Below are 19,816 nucleotides of genomic sequence, written 5' to 3' on the forward strand. Positions count from 1 at the left end.
ATTAAAATAAAAATATAAAAATAAAAAGATTCCACAAACTGAATGAGGAATCCATGTCCTAGACAGACTGGAAAAACGGAATCTTGGAAAACTCGAGAGGACTTTATCCTAAAGCCTATTTAGTTGAACATTCAGATTCGCAAGATAATTCAGAGAAGAAAAAGATTGCCTCTGAGCTCCATGTGAGTTTTTCTAACTGAGTCACTTTGGACTCCCTTCCCAGTATGTGAAAACCAGCACAGAACATGGTATCAAACAAACCCCAGTTAAGGAATCAGAGCAAAAGAGAAAAAACTTACAAAGAAGTACTGAGATGGACTCGTTGCTTCACACAGAGGTGCTTAGCTCATCTGCAAGTAAGTAAAGAAATGGTTGGTTATATTCACTTCAGTAAGGATCACACACGCAGTATGTCTAGCATTCAGCTGAGGGCCTCAAGTAGCTCTGGTGAACGGAGGGTTCCACTACATCTGGGGCACCCACTCTGCCATGCCTGAAATCCTATCAGAGGAAATGAAACACAGATGCACACCATGAGGAGCAGCTGGTTGAAGGGGAAGTCTCCACTCACTCCGAAGTCCCTGACTTATACACACATCTTCACGTATAAGAAGTGTATCCCCTCCACTCCCCCAGAAACTGAGCAAACATGGTAACTGAGTGAGAAGAGTGTAAACATAGAGTACCTCCCAGAGTCTGTCTTCCTCAGTCTGTCCTAGAAAGCCTCCCAAGAGGCGGGGGGGTGGTGTAATAAATCCCTCAACGACTGAGAAGAGGCAAAGAAAAGATGAAGATGTTTGGCCTTACCTGGTCTTCCAGTTATGGGCTCTTCTGAATCAGCCGCAGTGACATCTTCTAGAAATAAAAGAGTGAGTTTCTTAATTTAAAAGGCTGAGTTTTACATTTTAAATTTAAAGGCTGGATTTTCTCTTCCTATTAAAAATCAAAGCTTCTCGGGGCACCTGGGTGGCTCTGTGGGTTAAGGCCTCTGCCTTGGGTTTGGGTCATGATCCCAAAGTCCTGGGTTCAAGCCCCGCATCGGGCTCTCTGCTCGGCAGGGAGCCTGTTTCCTCCTATCTCTGCCTGCCTCTCTGTCTACTTGTGATCTCTGTCTGTCAAATAAATAAATAAAATCTTTTAAAAAAAAAAAAAAATCAAAGCTTCTCAATGTGTATTTATGTCAAATCACTATGTTGTACTCCCTGAACTTACAATGTTATACGTCAATTACATCTCAATAAAACTGGAAAAAGTTAAATAAATGCATTATATAGGAAAAAAAAAATAGTCTTATTTTATTGGTAATTTCCACAGTCCGAAAACATCTCTTGACAATCAGGTATGGGATCCAGTATATTAATTAGCAGAAATGACTAGATGTTATCTTTTAGTCAAACATCAATGTTTCCTAATGCCCCATGGGAGGGGGGCAGGAAGAGATATCATTAATATAGATTAATTCTTTAATCAACCACTACAGTTTGGGTAGATAGAACACAATATTGAAGTAGAGTTTCACGTTGCAAATGATGTATATTCTTTAGGGAAGGCAATTAGTGGAAGATTTTTTTTTTTTTTGAAGATTTATTTACTTATTTGACAGAGAGAGAGAGAGAGAGAGAGACAGACCGACCGTGTGCACATGCGCATAAGCAGGGAAGTGGGAGAGGGAGAAACATTGATGTGGGTTTTGATCTCAGGACCCATGACCTGAGCCAAAATCAGACACTTAACCAACTGAGCTACCCTGGCACCCCTAGAGAAAAGATCTTAAAGCCAGGGAAACTACTCTTTTTTAATAGGCCTTCCCACTTACATAGTTTCTAAATTCCTCCAACTACTACCTGCAAAACCCCCACTATTCTTAGAGCAGGACTGGAAGATCGTAATCTCAATACATATTAGCTATTACTTGCAGACATAAGGATCAGATAGTATGGAAAGGTAAGACCCCAGGGTCTGTCTTAGCCAAAATTCCAAGCATTCCTTAAAGTATCGGGGTTTATTTGTGGGGGCTAGAAGGCATCAAAATCTTATGGTCCCTTGGCTAAGTGGAACACAAAAAAAATGAAAGAAGGTGAAGACTTGAAAGAGGGATTAGAACCACTGCTTAATTTGTGAAGGTTTCAAATTATTTTTCTCTTTTGTTCAGTCTGTATTCAAGTAAGATTTACAGTTACCATAACCTTCTCTCAAAAAGTTCTCTATGTAAACTGAATTGAAATGAACTAGAAAAGAAAAGAATTAACCCCTTTGTGGCCACCACATCCTTTGATCCACTGGAGACACCAAAGAGCGCCTCCTCTTTGAGAAGCCCCGAAGGCTGGGACCCTGACCAGCACTGGGCAAACCTCTGGGATGTAGCTCTGTTGGCCTTCAACCAATTCCAATTCCTCACACTCTGGGAAAATGCTTGAATTTTCAAGTTTCGGAGAAATTTTGCCAAAATTTACTCTACCTCAACACAGCAAAAGTATCCCCAAATGTCTAAGTTACCACAGGAAATTTCTAGGCAATAGCCTGTAAACAAGAAAAGGGAGGGAGAGGGAGGGAGGAAGGAATTTCTGCATTTTTGAAGTTAGGAAACCCTACCCATGGCTTTAGTGGTTGCTTCCTCAAAGCTATTGAGTGTTTGATTCCACCTTAAGAGATAATTCTGGGACAGGAAAACGGAAGATGGGTATGATCAGAAGTTTACACTGGGGACTCAAGTACACTGGAGGAAAGCAGGCTTGCCCTCAGAAATGCAAAAAATGGGAGCCCACCCACTCCTGTCCAGGCCTCCTCTCAAGCCAGAACTGTCACCTACCAAAAGCCTGTGTGTCCTCAAAATGCACACCCATGGTCGATTCCACATCACTAATGGAGGCAAGGTCAGTAGGAGACTTCAGGTCAGTGGGGGACTCCAGGGTCGCAGTGGAGTCCAGGTCAGTGGGGGACTCGAGGTCAGCAGTGGACTCTGGGGTCAAGGTGGATTCCAGATCAGCAGGGGACTCTGGGGTCGCTGTAGAATCCAGATCATCAGGGGACTCCAGGTCAGCAGGGAACTCCAGGTCAGCAGGAGACTCTGGGGTTGCAGTGGACTCCAGGTCAGTAGGGCACTTTGGGGTCAAGGTGGACTCCAGGTCAGTAGGGGACTCTGGGGTCAAGGTGGACTCCAGGTCAGCAGGGGACTCTGGGGTGGCAGTGGACTCCAGGGTCACGGTAGAGTCCAAGTCAGCAGGGTACTCGGGGGTGGCAGTGAACTCCAGATCAGTGGAGCACTTTGAGGTCATGGTGGGCTCCAGGTCAGCAATGGACTCCAGGGTGTCAGTAGACTCCAGGTCAATGGGGGACTCAGGGGTCGTGGTGGACTCCAGGTCAGTGAGGGATTCCAGGAAGGCAATGGATTCTGCAATGGCCAACTCTAGTTCAGTGGTCAACTCAAATTCATTGATCAACTCAAGGTTAGTGATCAAGTTTAGGTCGCCAATGAATTCTAGAGGAGCCAAAAAAAAAAAAAAATAGTTTCAGTACTTTCTAGGAAGTCTATTTTCACTATCTCTACAACATTACAAGCTAGATCTCTTTCTGGGGAAAAGCCGGAACATAAAAGGGTATATATTGAATCAAGTATGGTCTCACCCGAAGTTTCTCTTCTGCCAAGTGCTAGAAAGTGCAGAAGACTAACTGCCACCCAGGGTGTCCCTACACTACTGTGCTTTGAGGGGTCAGTGCAGGAAGGAACATTCAATACTGGGCCTCTGTATGCAAACTGGTCAGACTGGAACAGAATAAAAATTCCAAGAATATCCCCCCTATAATCCTTCCAAGTCCCTGAAAACAAACACCAAAAACCAAAAGGAGGCAAGGAGCTAGAAAAACAGCTATTTTCAAGAATGTATAAACAAGAATAGAATCAACTCTAAAATGGGCTACTCCTATCACGTTTCCACTTAATGGGTGAAGTCAAGGACCTCATTTTTCCGGCCTGTCCCATAGAATCCATAATCCAGACATTTGGGGGCTTGCTTACCATAGAGCATCATAACCCTATAAGCCTGGTGAGCACACAACCAGGCTCTTCTTGGGCTACGCTGAAAGATATCCAGGCTCTGTGACTGCCTATGTGACCAGGTGACAGGCACCCTGGCAATGAGGCCCAAATCATTAGCTTTCTAATTTAGTCACTGTGCTTTAGCATTCATTTATATGCAGTAGAGAACCCCAAACCCAGCATCTGTTAAAAGTGATAGTTACCAGAGGAGGCACCGGGAGGAAGAAAATGGAGGAAATAATTATTTGAATGCCAATGAATGAACACCCCTCCTCCTGAGAGATCAAATTGAATTCAGAAATAATTATGAAAGCAAGCTTTGGGGGGAAAAGCTTTCCCCCCAAAGCTTTCTTTCTGCCTGGTTCATGCAGACACCTGTCTCGTTCCTTTCTCAGTGGGAATCACAGGTTTCCAGACCCACCGATTTCCACTCCACGGGACTGAATTAGCTGCCAAAGCACTTTGAACCATACTGCTGTATAAAATGAGGACACAGCCCGGACTTTCCAGCATGCACTATATAGAATAAGACCTCTTTGGGCCCAAGAGTGAATAGGACCCTGGCAAACCTTCAGGAGTTCTCCTGTCACCCACCCTAAGCCCATCTGGCCCAATCTTAGTAACTTCACGAGGTCAATTCAAGCACCTAATCCACCTCTTAGCCTAGCCACTCATGTGTCCAAGGCTTCAGAGTTCAGCCAGCCACCCACCCCATCTCAACACCAAGTGGACAGAATTTCCCTTTACAATCTTCACTGCTGACTTCTTTCTGTTCCTGCAGAAAGACACACATACACACACCCCATAAAAAAATTTTAGTTCCATTCTCCAACAGACTTCCCAGTGGTTCACTTACCCTGGCGTATGACGGGGTAGGCCACAGCCAGGGCAAACCAGGCTGTGAGTACCAGGCTCTTCCCAAGCATCATGCCAGCGGGGAGCACAGGGCCCTAATGAACGTTAAGGAGGAAGGCGGCAAACACGAGTGTTCTGGACAGAGTTCCTTGGAGCTTTTATGCAACCCACAGTCCCAGGTCCCTGAGGGCAGCATTTTCAGCAGGTTGTTTGAAAAAAAAAAAAGAAAAAAAAAAAAAGGCAAGCCTCCCCACCCACATAGCTATCAGAATGCCCCTGGAGCAAAGGCGGGAAAGGGAACTGGGGGCAGGCCGAAGCAAGGAGTATGAAAAACTCTTGATAAGGATTTTGGCGAAATTAGGTTGTCCCTTAACCCTTAGCGCGCGCTAGCTACTTCTCAGGGAGGCAGGTGAGAGAGCTAGCTCTACGTGGCCAGAGGTTACAAGTTTGTCGCCCCCGAAAAGCTACTTTATATCAGAGTGTGGGACTGAGAACCACAGTCAGAGCCTGCCGGCTACCCTGAGTCTAAGGGAGAGAGAGCCCTGTTGTAGTCTCTCCCCCCACCCCCTCACCCCCCCTCCCCAGCAGGTCTGGTAAAGAAAACTGTCAAAGAGAGTAAGAATTACTACTATTACTACTCCGTAATAACAGAAATAGCTAAAATCATACGGTCTCCTAGGTGCTACGATCTTATTTGAGTCTCACCGCTACCTACAAGTGTGAGGCGTTTTAAGTACTTCTTGGCAATGAGGACTGGCTCCTGCTACTGACGTTCCCAGTTCTCTAGGGGGCAATAATAAGTCGCCATGTGCTCTGGGCGGCAGCCCTGACTGGAGGATTCCACCCCCGAGCTGTTGAGGACTGAAAACAGACGAGAGGGTGGGCCTGGCTCACGTGAGTCCGCCCCCGCGCTCAGTGGACTAGTCACAGCGCTTACCTGGAAAGGAGGTCGTGATCGCAGATGCGTGACTCCCATCCCGGGGTCAGACTCCCGTGAGGTGTGTAGGTCTCCGTTTTCTTTTCCTTATAAGGTCACAGTTGAGTCCTCCTAAGAAACCACAGGATTGACAGTACCATTGAGAGAGAACTCTCACTAATAGTAATAATAACAGCTCACACTTATTAAGTGCTTAACTGTGTGCTACAGGCATATGTTATTTTATCCAATTCCACACCCAAGGTAATCTTATTATTCTCCTTTTCTAGATAAAGAAACCAGGGCACAGAGAGGTTAGGGAACTGATGAAAGGTCACACAGCAAGTGTTACAGAATCGGAAAGCAAACCTGTGGGTATTCTATTGCTAGGGCCAATGCTCTCAAACCACCCCTCCACCCTGTACCCCCAACCCAGTAATGACCCTGACCTCTTCATTGCCAGCTTTGTTCTGTGAAGTGTGGCACTCCACAGGCTTCACCTTAAAGGTGGGGGGAACACACGCATACATTAGAGAACATTTTATTTTTCTGCAAATTACCTTTCCTTGGCAAGCCCTATGCAATGAAGTATAACCCAAACGCAACAGTCATGAGCTTGGGAATGAGAAGCTCTCGAAAAACTTGCGGGCAAAACCGTAAGACTCAAATGAGACAATAATGCAGTAAGTCATAGGTCAGTGGAAGAAGAGGGAGTTTTATCTATACCAGCTACAATATGAGAATATCTCCTATCCCGGAAAATGGCAAGAATGGACATCCAAATGTGCAAAGTAGGATCTCTTTGGGGCAGAGCTAGACATAGGTCAGGTATGGAATGGGGCACAAACGACCAACTTCTAGAAGCTTTGTTTGACACCTCAACCACTAAAATACAGATACTGCTTTAGATGGTCTTCCAAAGGTCATGGTTCCATTGTTGTGTGCCTCAGTTTCCCCCAGAGATAGTGATAGAGCATCTGCCTGGTGACCTCCATACTGAAAATGGGAGCAATCTGGTTTCCCTTCCTGGAGATGTATCACTCTTTCTCACCACTGAGTATTATTAGGTGATTGACACAAGGGTCCCAGAGAGGAGCCAAGCTGAATAAAACTGTACAGGTATAATTATTGGGGTTTTTTATTAACATGAGGTTATCATTCTGTTATATATTATTACATTATTTGGCTTTCTGGACTTTACATATACTAGCAAATCTCAAGGCTGGAAGGTGTATTAAATTGTATCCAACTCAACCAGACCTCCAGTGTCTCTTTTTCTAATATAAGAGTAATATTTTTTCCTTATATACCACACCTATCAAGTGGCCTGACAGCCCTAGGGATGGGGAAGTCACTACCTTGAAAAGAGTGGTTTATACTTGGACAGTCATTCCTTGCAATGGCTTAGGATGTCTTGCTATTATTTTAATCAGTTGGCCTCAGTTTTATTTGGGGGCCATATATAAAAAATTGGGCCCTCCTCTTCCCTTCAGATGTCAGAAGTAGCTATCATTGTATTTTCCAATTTCTTCACCATCCTAAAAAAAAAAAAAAAAAAAAAAAAAAGTGGATTTTTTTTCTCTATCTTCCTCCCTCAAATTTTTCAGCACCTAGCACAGTATTTGCACACTGAAGATAAGAAAAATGTTTGTTAGTAAATTAATGACTAGATGACTCGGGGTCATTGGTCTCTGATCTCATTTGTCTATGGTCTTCTAAAAAGGAAATACCAGAATGAAGTTATCAAGATTTGACCTAATTAGAGTGGAGGTGGGGGAGGGGGAAGGGGCAGGAGAGGGAAACTATCACTCTCCATTCTGGAAAATACATGATATTTGTTTTATTGTATTAAATTGATTTGTACCTTAAATGCTAAATTAAATGATGAAAGGTGGACCTAGGAAGAATATGGGAAATATCTTGACAGTGTTAAAGGATCTCAAAAGCCTTTGCATTTGTTTTCCCCCAGAGTGAGATCAGTTTCAGGCAGGCAGGTTGAGCTAGGAGTGATAGCCAATGGATGTGTCTCTGTCTCTCCCTAATTCCCACTCTGAGCAGACATAGGCCCTGGAGCTCCTGTGAGTCTTTGGCCCAGGGTAAGGTGCTTCATTCATTCCACCTGCCAATAGTCACTGTTCCCTTAAGGAGCAGTTTCCAGAGACTAAGACTCAAATTTCTCCTCTGAAGAACAGGGAGCCCAGAATGGGCCATCTAACCTCACAGATCAGATCTGGATAAAGACTAGCCCAGTCTTCCAGGGTCAGACCAAGCCTTTTTCTGACATCTGTTCAAGAACCCAGCAATTACCTTAAGTATCCAGAACAACTCAAAAGAAGCCCCAAACTGACTCCTTCTTTGGAGTCATAACCGTGGAGGATGTCAACATATATTATAAAGGCAGTTTAGAATGAGATACTAAGAACTCTAAAGCAGTGCCAGGAATTCAAAACAAGGCCTCTTTATTCAAGATGTGTTTACAGAGCCACTGGGAAGTACAGTGACTAAAATCAGAGGCACTAAGCAAAGAGGCCAAAATCAGACTCTGGGAGCTGGCAGCCCCAGGCATCAGTCCTGGCTCCACAACCATGGACAAGTTGCCTAACTCACAGCATTTTACTTTTCTCTTTTACAAAATGGAGATAAAAGTTTACTTCACGGCACTTGGGTGGCTCAGTCGGTGAAGTGTCTGCCTTCGGCTCAGCTCATAATCCCAGCGTCCTGGGATCGAGCCCCTCATGGGGCTCCCTTCTCAGTGGGGAGTCTCCTTCTCTCTCTCACTGCTCATTCTCTCTCAGATAGATAAATAAATAAAAATCGAAAAATAGTGATTTTATTTCACCAGATTTTCTAAGGACTAAATTAATATATTCATTTTAAAATGCCTAGAATAGGGGCACCTGGGTGGCTCAGTGGGTTAAAGCCTCTGCCTTCAGCTCACGTCATGGTCTCAGGGTCCTGGGATCCTCAAGGTCTCTCTGCTCCGCTGGGAGCCTGCTTCCCCCTCTTTCTCTGCCTGACTCTCTGCCTACTTGTGATCTCTCTCTTTGTCAAATAAATAAATAAAATCTTTTTTAAAAATGCCTAGAATAAAGAAAGTACATAATAAAAATTAGCTATTATTATTAGATGCTGAAATGAAAAAGGCCCAGGTCCCCCAAGTAGTTGATAACATTGTTTTCCAGCAGGAACAGGATGGGGCATTGCCCCAGAAAGTTCCCTGGGGAAGTCGGAACAAGTTGAAGTAAGAATGAAATTCTTTTGAATTCAATAAACATATCTTTGTTTACCTTTATAGAATGTAAACAAACAGAAAGGCCTCTAGGCAAAAGGAAGTAATAGTGTATTGGTGGTGACAAAAATGTGCATGAACACCAGTGTTCAAGGCATCATGTCATGTCAACTGTAATCAATTTGGGAACCTAGAGGAAGAATGTGTCAGTAAGATGGCTGGAACCATCTTAATCAACTTTCCATTGTCAACACCTCCAGAGTCTGTGACAGTGACTTATGCATGGCAGTTGCCAAATAAATGGTCGTTCATCTGTATTGAATTCTGACATGATGTATTGAATTCATCATCATGTGAGCAGTAGAATCATGGCTAAAAACTGGGGTTGTGGACTCAGATCATCTGGACATGAATCCAAGTTCTTATGAGATCTCAGACTTGCCCATGTTACTCTACCCTTCTGTTTTCCTCATCTGCAAAATGCAGATGATGACAGCAATGGTTTCACAGGGTCTTTGTGAAAATTGAATGAAGGAATCTGCGTAAACTGGTGACTGGAATATAATAAATGATGGGTGATTGGCAGCTGTCATGATTATAGCTTGAAATGGACCTTGAAGAATGAGTTAAAGCTGTAAGATTAACTAATCTCATTACAGAGGAGTTGGTGATGGAGAATATAGTGAGCGGCTAAGGGGGAGGCTGGAAGAGGAGGTAGTGAAAGTCTGAAATATCATTTAGGACCAGATCCAAGAGACCTGCAAAAACAAAACAAAAACAAAAGAGTTGCATCATTATTCTGCCAGCAAAATAAGGTCATTGGGGTTGTTTCATCAAAGATGGTCATGGTAAGACTTAACCAGACAAACCTGTCCAGACAAAAAGCAGGTCAGCTATGGCTCTGCAGGGGCAAGGGCTACTGCGGGTTGAGCAGGGTGGTGGCCTTAGGCTTGTGAAGGATACAGATATTAAAGATATTACCAAGATGCAGTTAAAGGGTGGCTGATTGGATGTGGGGAAGGCAACCCCACTTGAGATAAGTGTATGTTCACAAGAGTTGGCCTTGTAGGCTTTTAGTTCCTCTAGGACATGAATTTCCAGAGTCCAAACCCTAGTGCTAAAAAAAAGAAGGGGACAGAGAGGAGAATGCTAATTCCTGGGATTCGGCTGAGAGTCTTGCCTGGTGGTGAATGAACAAGGAAACAAACACACGGTGGTCACACCAAAAATGGATTTCACTGGGTTCGAATGAAGTTTTAAGTCCCAGGTTTTCTTTGGTGCTAATATACATCCTCATGGGAAATTTTGAGACTGGATACAATGGTTTTGTCTGTTCAATATTTTGGCTAAGGTCAGACCCTTTTAAGTTATTGGGGTATAGGGGAGTGGTTACATCAATGAATTGATAAGAAATAAAACAGTTAAAACAACAACCACCTCACACCCATTAGGATGAACACTATCAAAGAAACCAACACAGAAAATAGCAAGTTTTCACAGGACGTGGAGAAATTGGACACACACACTTATGGGATTGAAAAATGGTGCAGCCATTATGGAAAACAGTATAGAGGTTCCTCAAAAAATTAAAAGTAGAACTACCATATAATCTGGCGATCTTACTTCTGGGTATATATCCCAAAGAATTCAAAGCAAGATCTCAAAGAGATATTTTCACAACCTGGTTCATAGCAGTATTATTCACAATAGTTAAGAGATGGAAGCAACCCAAATGTCCATCAATGAGTGAGTAGATAATGAAGATATGGTATATACATACAGTAAAGTATTATTCAGCCTAAAAAAAGGAAGTCTTGTCACATGCTATGAACAAGGTCACATGGATGAAGCTTGAAGACACTATGCTATATGAAACAAGCTAGTTACAAAAAGACCAATACTGCATGATTCTACTTATATGAGGTATCTAAAGTAGTCAAACTCTTAGACACAGAAAGTGGAGTGGTGGTTGCGGAGGCTGGAAAGAAGGAGAAATGACTGTTGTTGTTTATTGGGTATAGAATGAAAGTGTCAGATGGTAAAAGTGTTGAGATAAATGGCAACACAGGGTTGCAAAAAATATGTTTAATTCCCTATTTACACGTCCATTTTCTTCCACCAAAGTAAGCAGTCTTTAGGAAAAGAGCAAGCGCTGTTCATATTTGTACCCCAGACAGAGATTCCTTGTTGTCTCTGATACCCATTCTCCCCTCCTCTCCTAGATGACAGTTCAATATGAAGACTGCATTTCCCAGAGGACATAAGCAGAAGTAATATGTTCAACTTCTAAGTTTTGTCCTAAAAGGGAAGAGGCATACCTTTCACGTCCATCTTCCCCCGCTTTCTGCTGTATGAGATGTGGGTGTGGTAGTAAATCATCTTGAACCACCTGGATGAGGGCAACAAAGATACAAGGAAAGATCCTGCATTCCTCTGAACCTTCTCTCCTGTTAAGGGGTTGACAGCATAGTGTTAGTGTGGGATACACCCTCAGTGTGTCCCAAGTGGCCCAAACTAATTTACACCCCAGCACCTTGCATAGCTCCTACAAATTACTTCATAAAGATGGAAGGAGAGCGGAGCACCTGGGTGTCTCAGTGGGTTAAGCCTCTGCCTTCGGATCAGGTCATGATCTCAGGGTCCTAGGATGGAGCCCCACATCTGCTCAGCGGGGAACCTGCTTCCCGCCCCCCCCGCCTGCCTCTCTACCTAATTGTGATCTCTCTCGGTCAAATAAATAAGTAAAATCTTAAAAAAAAAGAAAAAGAAAAGAAAAGAAAAAAATTTCCAAGGTATGTGTCAGTAAGGAGACATTTAGATGATGGCAAGACCATAGAAAGTGAAAGAAACTTTCCTTCAAGTGAGTCATAAACACACCACTTTGGTTCCCCTGCGTTTCCATTTCTTTGTACCAAGTCAGTCTTTCTGTGACGATGCCCTCCGATTTGGTCTTGCTTCACTTAGTTATTTATTTAGTGAAAGGCTTTGTTATTAAAAGTCTTGTCTTAAATGAGGCAAGAATTTCCTTCTTTTTTTCTGAGATGCATGAGGTTTTAAATGTTTCAAAGAGCTTTCAAATCCAAATTTACTCGACACCAATTCTGAGGGATGGCCAGAGGACATATTATTAATATCATTCTACAAGCAAGTGCACAGCACATCGTTGCCTCCATAAATAGTTATGTATTGGGCACTAGCCAAAGAAATAGAAATCCAAGATGGTAAGTGACTTGCTAGGTCACAGCTAATTCGTGCAATGCCATGATGAAGATGGAAAGCCAAAGACTTCCCACATCTAATCACTCTAGACTGAATGAACAATAACTTCTGAAGAGCTTCAGTCAACTCATCAAGAATAACTTCCTCTGGAAATACTAGGAGGCATCCTAATCCTCATCCCTTCTGCTTGAAACCCAGAATGTCTCATGATTGGCATTTTTCTCACCATTACTTATGAAGAAAAACAGAGAAGCACATTTTCTAATTATTTTATACTAGGTCCTGGAACTGGCATAAAATGGAATAGCGGGAAACTCAAGGAAAAGTCTCATTCATTTCCAAGTAACCAAGGTCAATACTATAGGGAAACAAAACCTGCCACCTCAAAATGTGTCTCTTTGGCATTGCATTTTTTTCAGGTTGATTATTATTTTAAGAAACAAAAGACTCAAAAAGCTTTTCTTTTTGCCTCTCCCCTAACTACCTAAAAAAATTTTAGATGGAGGATTTACTTTTGGTAGGCAGTTATCACCACAGATAACTATAGTAAAATATGAATTAGGTGTGGTAGATGGGGAGCAATTTGGCAAAATCTGTGTTAAAATTCCTCTCTCTGTCCCATTGTTTCTACACTGCCCAACAAACATTTGTTTACTGGAGATTTTTTCATCCTTCTGTGAACTGTCTTTCTTCCATTGAAGTCACAGACTCCTATCCTCTTCTTTTTAACTCTGTTTGGTCATATGCCTGACTGCCTGGGGCCTCATATTCTCATAGAGCCTCTGTATGTTCTGTAATTTTCTCCTGTTAACTATCTCAGGTCAATTTAATTTTTAGACCACCAAAAGATCTTGAAAGGTATAGGAAAATTTTTCCTCTCCAATCATTCCACTCTTTGCTTCCATGAAAAGCAGCCCATCCATATAACAGTAAATATCTTGTTCATCTTCATTCTTTATGTTTATCTAGAAAGTTCTATGGCCTGCATGTAAGCTTGCACGTTCTCTTGCTTGAGACAGAAAAATATTTGATTGTGTAATCCATAAAAATATATATATTTTTAAAGCCACAGCAAGAATCCATGGAAGCTAGTCACAGGAAGGTTTCTGAAAGGAGATCCAGATAGGCTTTTTGGCTTCTAAGACCTTGTGATTTTGACTAAGGTGCCTCATCCAGCTGGCCTTGTGTGTGCAGTTAATATCAATGATAAGGACAACTTGTGTTGCCTCTCAGCCACCAAGGAGCCTCAGTGTATATTGTTTTCAAATCATAGTCCTCAAAAGCCTGGTCCACTTCTACCTCTTTCCTTAAGAACTTCCCTGATCTTTCTAGTAGCTCTCTAGATATATTACTTCTTAGACTCCCCCTAGTCCTTCTGCTGTCTCCCCTTCTCCATCATCCACAATTATATTTGATGTTGAATGATTTAGAGATTACTAACATCACTTCTGCTATTGGTTCATCTGCATGGCAAATACTGAGAGTCTCATTCCACTGGTCACTCCAGGTGTTTTCTTGTGTATGACTTCTGTGGTTAAACGTTTTACTCTTCTGGGCTAGTTACAGAGCCTGCCCCATGTGTTATATTTCTTGGCCCTTAGCAAGAGTAAATGGTCTTCCCCACTTGTCCTCTGCCCCAGTGGGACTCCAAGATCCTTACTGAGCAGAAGGCAGAACCGAGGACAAGGAGCTACAATCCTTTTGATCCTGTCACTTGCTCTTCCATCCTGCTAGCTGGAATCTCACCCACTGAAATCAATCCCTTTTTCTGTATCCTTAGTCAAGCTCTTCATATAATGAATGGGTACTGAATAAAATAAATATTCATTGAACAAATAAGCCAATAAATCAAGAACTTAATTAGGTATTCTCTGTTCTCAATTCAGTGGGCCACTCTGGGACAGCCTTTCCGTGTGATACGGCAATGGGTACCCCCAAGCAAGAAAACTACGTGCAACACAAGCCCAAACGTGGGGAAGCCACAAAAAGAGCCCAGGAAGTTCAGGAATGAATTCTGTTTTCCATGCAAGAAACTAAAGATGGGTGATAAGGATGAGAATGAGAAAATTCAAGCAGCATTTTAAAACCATGATTCAAGCAGCATTTTAAGTGAAACTGGAAAGCTTTTTGCCCTACCTACACTTGTTACTTCAAACTAGTTAGGGAAATATAATGGGAAATGCAGTGAAATGGTGCACCTGGGAACTCTGCTTGTGACCAAACATCCTAGATGTTTGTTAATGGAAGCTGGAGCCAAGTTGGGGGTGTCTTGCCCTTGAAATTAGCACAGGCCCTAATGTTGGCAGGTAGGATGTCTGTTCAGGCTTCCTAAATGCAATTTGCATGGAAGCCAAATGGAAAAACTGGTCCCCCAGTTTCTGAACTGGGAATCAGTGTTAGAAGATGATACCAATAATTCCTTGCATTTAGACAGAACTTGAAATTTCAGAACAGTTCCCAGGCAATTCCCAAACATAAGCATTATCTTACTTGAGTCTCTCAACAGCCCTCTGGGGTGTTATTCCAAATTTACTGAATATCTTTAGGACTTGTTACTGCTTCTTTGGTTTCAGAAAAATGGGTCAATTCCTGTTTCCTTTTAACAAATAAATACTGAGCTCTTTGTCTCAATGGGTACCACCTTCATGTCCTAAAAAACAAAACCAAAAATAAAACAGGGAGTCAGCAGGGAAATCTCCTATGGTCTTGACGGAACTAGCTCATCAGGACACTCACCAGTACTTCTCATGATTTCTGCGTGAAACAAAGCAGCCTGCAGTTGTCACAGTGGGGTCCCCATCTGTAAAATCCCAAAGACTCATAGAGTTTTAGAATAGAAATAAACTTAGAGATTATATGGCCCAATACCTTCACTTCAGTGAGAAGGAACCTGAGGTCTAGAAAGGTAAGATGAGAGTGTCTAGGTTCCAATCCCAGCACTGTCCCTAAACTAATTCCTTAACATCTCTATGCCTCAGTTTTTCCAGGTGCAACATGGGAATAATAGTATCTACCTCCTATTGTGGTGCAGATTGGGACAGAGCCGGAACACAGTAAGTACTGAGAATTTAGTAATCAGTAGAGTTGATACTATAATCCCACTGTTATCTTCTACCCAGCACAGATAGAAGGGTTGGGGGTTGGGATTAAAATCTGACTATAAAATATGACTCCCCAGTATTCTGTTCCCTACTGGACAGTTTCTATGAGAGGAGTTCTTCTGCTCTCTTTGAAGTGCTACAGCCATGACAAATAAATTCTTATTTTTCACATCTAAATCCATAACCAAAACTGGATTCAGAGAAACCTTGAGGCAGAGGGTGTCTAAGAATGTGGTATCAGGAAGACATCTACCATTGCCCTCAAGAATGGCACAATCAGTTGATCTGGAATCTTTCTTAGTCATGGAGTTTCAGGCAGATGAGCTACAGTGTGGAGGAAACGGTAATTTCAGGGATAGGATCAAAGTATACATGTTCTCCCTCTCATTTTTAGTGGCTGATTCCCCAATGTCCTCTCTGTGAAAAGGGATGGGAGGAGGAAAAATAAAATAAAACAAAAATCAGAAAGTCTGATATTTGAGAGTTATTGCAGACAAAGAAAAACACATTTACACAGGGTCTAGAGGGGAGGAAGATGGGGAAGAGGCAGAACACAGAGGATCTTTAAGGCAGTGAAAATACTCTATATGATACTATAATTGTAGATACATGTCATTACCCATTTATCCAAACCACAGCATGTATAGCACCAAGATGAGCCAAGAGAAAGCCCTAAGGTAAACTATGGACTCTGGATAATGGCATAGGCCCATAAATAGTAACAATTGTCCACTCCAGTGAGGGTTGCTGATAATGGGAGAGGCTATGCATGTGTGGGAGTAGGGGGCCTATAGGAAATCTCAATACCTCTACTTTTTGCTCAAAACTGCTTTGAAAAAAATAAATCTATTTAAATAAAGAAAGAAACTTAACACACCTAACTATAGAATTGGCTGATTCCTTCCCAAAGCCAGATGTCCCTGGGATAATACATTTAACGAGATACAGTTATTTCATTTGAAGGGAGACAGAGTAGCGAGACCTAGTACTAGAGAGATTCTCATCACAAAAGCCTGTCATGGTGTTCCAGAAATATTCAGGTACAGAAGCCCATGGAATAGAGTCATAGAATATTAGACCACAAGAACCTGGAGAAGGTGGTCAGTTGGGCCAAATCCTCTTTGTTGTCCCCACAGCCTAGCCATAGACTTGCAGCTTAGTAGGTTCTCAAAGTCTGATAAAGAACAGGGAGAAACTGAGCGAGAACATTTATGAGATAAGTAAGACTGCATTTGCCCCCTGGGGTATTGAGGTTCCATTTGACTCCATGGTCCAAAAGAATGAAATCAGATTCTGGAACCTGATGACCACATCCCTCTTTGACAAGTGCCAGTCACCTCCACCTGCCTTGGGAGCATAGCCTTGTTTTCATCGTGCTCACACAGTAATCTTTTCCCAGATCCTGGGACTATTAGAATAAGCAGAAGCAGCTCAGATTTTCCAGCTCTCCTCTAGTCAGGAAGAGCCTTCTTTCCTTCAGGAAAAAAATAAAAGAAAAAACTTAGAAATAACGGAGGTGTTTGGGACAACACTAACACAAACATACTGTGAATCATTTTTATAAAACCATTCTTATGGTCTTGTTCTGGCCAAGGCCAAACTGAATGCCATTATCTATTATTGTTGTTGCTATTTCTTAATATTGTTGATTTTCTTCCCCTGTCCAAAGGCTGAGGTCAGAGACTTTAACAAAGGAGTCAGGAACTCACCAACAACCAGAGTAAACTTAGAATTTGGATTTTATCTCAGATTTTACCACTTACTGTCAACTTCACCTAGTTGCCCCCAGGAGGAAAGAGCATAATAACACTCTTCCCCTAAAGAATTATTATGATGATCTCCAGAGGGAAAGATGTACGTGGTACTCATTGTTATTAGTATGCAGGGCCCCCAACAGCTCGAGCTTGCAAACAGATTCTCACAGCCTCTCTGACCGCTGTTTAGATGACAGGTATAACGGGAATATTCTCTAACCAAGTTACACCATGTTCTTCTTCCAAGATTTTTTCTTTGTAACTCTGTGTAACCAGAATCTACAGCTAATACATTACAGATACTCAAAAATCATTTCTTGTATGGGGACACCTGGGTAGCTCAGTCAGTTAAGTATCCAACTCTTGATTTCCCCTCAGGTCATGATCTGACCTGGTTCTGGGATGGAGCCCCACTTCTAGCTCCCTGCTCAGCATGGGAGCCTGCTTCTCCCTCTCCCGCTGCCCCTTCTCTCACTTGTGTTCTCTTTCTCTCTAAAATAAATAAATCATTTAAAATTTTTTCTTGTATGAATAAAATAATTAATGGGGTGACAAACAGATCACAAAGCTCAGCTAAACCCAGGAGGAGTGAGATGCAGGAAGATGTCCTTAAAGACCAGGTGAGGGAGAAAGCTAGCCACCAGGAAACTGGGCTGTCTTTGTGGTTTCCTGGGAACTTAACTCAAACACCTTGGAAATCTCAAGCACCATGAAAAATGATGAAGAGGGATAAGCCAGCTACTGGCAGCACGAACAACAAGAAGATAGAGTTGGCAAGACCCAGAGAGCAACCCAGAATTGGAACAGGCTCCCTTGGGACAGAGGAAACAAGCATAAAAGGGCCAAGATTCCCCTTTTCATGGTGGGCAGTCTTCAGTCTCCAGTGGGAAATATACTGGGAACAAAGTAGGGAATAACGCAGAAGCCAGCTATGCCAAGGTCAAGTAAATCTCAGGCCTAGGCCCTTCCCTCACATTCTAGTCTCCTTATGGTAGAAGGAGAATTTGTTTGATTTACCAAAATTTGCTGGGACAGTCACAGGGGGTTGAATGAGTAGGAGTCTTTACCTATAGGGCACAAAATCAAAGATCTCAGAGCAAGTCGAGAATTTTTTAAAAAGGCAAAGCAGGGAGTAAAAGAAGGAAGATTATAAATTGGAAGTAACTTGGAATTACATTAAATGCAGCTGTCACTTTCAAATAAAAATGCATTGAGTGCCTGCCTGCTGGGAATTAAGCAGAGATGACCAGTGTAGTAACAGAGTGCAAGAATTTGCCAGAAAAGGCAATTACAAAGCCTCAGAGACCAATCCAAATCATTATGACCATGTCCTCTTACTTGAGACAATCAAAACAAATAAAAGAAAAATAGAACTCAAAAGGAAAAACCCACAGGTGTGGAAGAACATGAAAAATAATTTGTAGCTCCAAATATACTCTGGGAATACATGCATGCTGGCAAAGTCCAATTGGCCATTTAGGTCATGTTTTGGTTTTAAAATTGGTTTTCCTCCATTGAGGAAATAGAGTTAGGGGATTGAGAGGGTAAAGACAAGAGGAAGATTGCCGTGCTGGTGCCATAAATCACCGGAAGGAGAAAGAGAGAAAGTGATAAACTAGGTCTCACTTGCAAGACAAGAGGATGAAAAGAAGCACCAAGTTTGGAGAAACTCTGAAAAGTAACAAGACAAAGGAAGTCTTCACTGGGTCCACGTGCGACCCAGACACGATGAGGACACTACGGCACAGGGAGGTTAAGTAACTTGTCTAAGGGGCATCTGGGTGGCTTAGTTATTGGATGTCTGCCTTCGGCTTGGGTCATGATCCCAGGGTCCTGGGATGGAGCCCCACCTCAGGCTCCCTGCTCAGCGGGAAGCCTGCTTCTCCCTCTCCCACTCCTCTGGCTTGTGTTCCCTCTTGCTGTCTCTCTGTCAAATAAATACATTAAAAAAAAAAAAAAAAGAAGAAGAAACGAAACTTGTCTAAGGACGCAGAGCCAGTTAATGACAACTTCATAACTAGTGAAATATGCCTAACAGCTTCAACAGACAGCTTCGTGAAAAGCTGATTCAAAGCCTGTAAACCAGACCCAAGCCCAGCTTTCAACCTTCCAGCACTTTTTCTCTAGCCCAAATTCTTCTAACCAGTTTGGAGAGGACTCAATGATGAGCTTCCAAGAAAGAAAGAGAGTGAAGCAAAACCGGTAGAAACAAGCACATGACCCTGGTGATAAGAAGCAAGGCAGTGTCCTTGATGGTTCTCCACCCTGTTTCTACAAAAGCAAACAAATGAGTAGGAGCTGGGGAAGTGAAAGGATCAGCAGCTCAATCCAGGGTCCTGGGGCAGGAGCTTCCAGGAGCATCACCTCCCCGAGTCGGGCCAAGCCCACAAGGCCCAAGGCTAAATGCTACAGTCAGTCTTCTTATTCACCAAAACTGAAGGAGGCCAACACAGGTATGGACAAACAAGAAAGAAGCGGATGGATGGGAAAAAGACTCTAGCACAAGGGAATTTCAGATTCAAAGGAGGAGTTCATGTTCCTCTGAAAAGGCGAGCATAACTTAACATGTGTGCCACCTGAAACCAGAAAGCACATTTAATTTTTTTTAAAGATTTAATTATTTGACAGAGACAGATCACAAGTAGGCAGAGAGGGGGGCGGGGTGGGGGGAAGCAGGCTCCCTGCTGAGCAGAGAGCCCGATGCGG

General features: G+C 42.7%; 1 protein-coding gene across 1 annotated transcript; it reads right to left on the reverse strand.

The window, feature by feature from the left end:
- Positions 1-327: 327 nt before the first annotated feature.
- On the reverse strand, positions 328-4,965 carry LOC116866424 (sialidase-like). Its single transcript, XM_032855415.1, has 4 exons — positions 4,893-4,965; positions 2,810-3,478; positions 808-855; positions 328-350 (listed from the first exon to the last, which is right to left on the reverse strand). The coding sequence occupies exons 1-4, from the start codon at positions 4,963-4,965 to the stop codon at positions 328-330; spliced, it is 813 nt and encodes a 270-aa protein (XP_032711306.1).
- Between the last annotated feature and the right edge of the window lie 14,851 nt (positions 4,966-19,816).

Source organism: Lontra canadensis, unplaced genomic scaffold, assembly GCF_010015895.1.
Source record: "Lontra canadensis isolate GAN:19392208 unplaced genomic scaffold, GSC_riverotter_1.0 scaffold9, whole genome shotgun sequence".
NCBI lineage: Eukaryota > Metazoa > Chordata > Mammalia > Carnivora > Mustelidae > Lontra > Lontra canadensis.

Excerpts from the sequence above, each read along its gene's own strand:
- LOC116866424 (XM_032855415.1), bottom strand. The coding sequence starts at position 4,965 with ATGATGCTTGGGAAGAGCCTGGTACTCACAGCCTGGTTTGCCCTGGCT. Across the intron at positions 3,479-4,892 it reads CTACCCCGTCATACGCCAGG|AATTCATTGGCGACCTAAAC; the intron begins GTAAGTGAACCA and ends TGGCTCCTCTAG. Across the intron at positions 351-807 it reads GCCCATAACTGGAAGACCAG|ATGAGCTAAGCACCTCTGTG; the intron begins GTAAGGCCAAAC and ends ACTTACTTGCAG.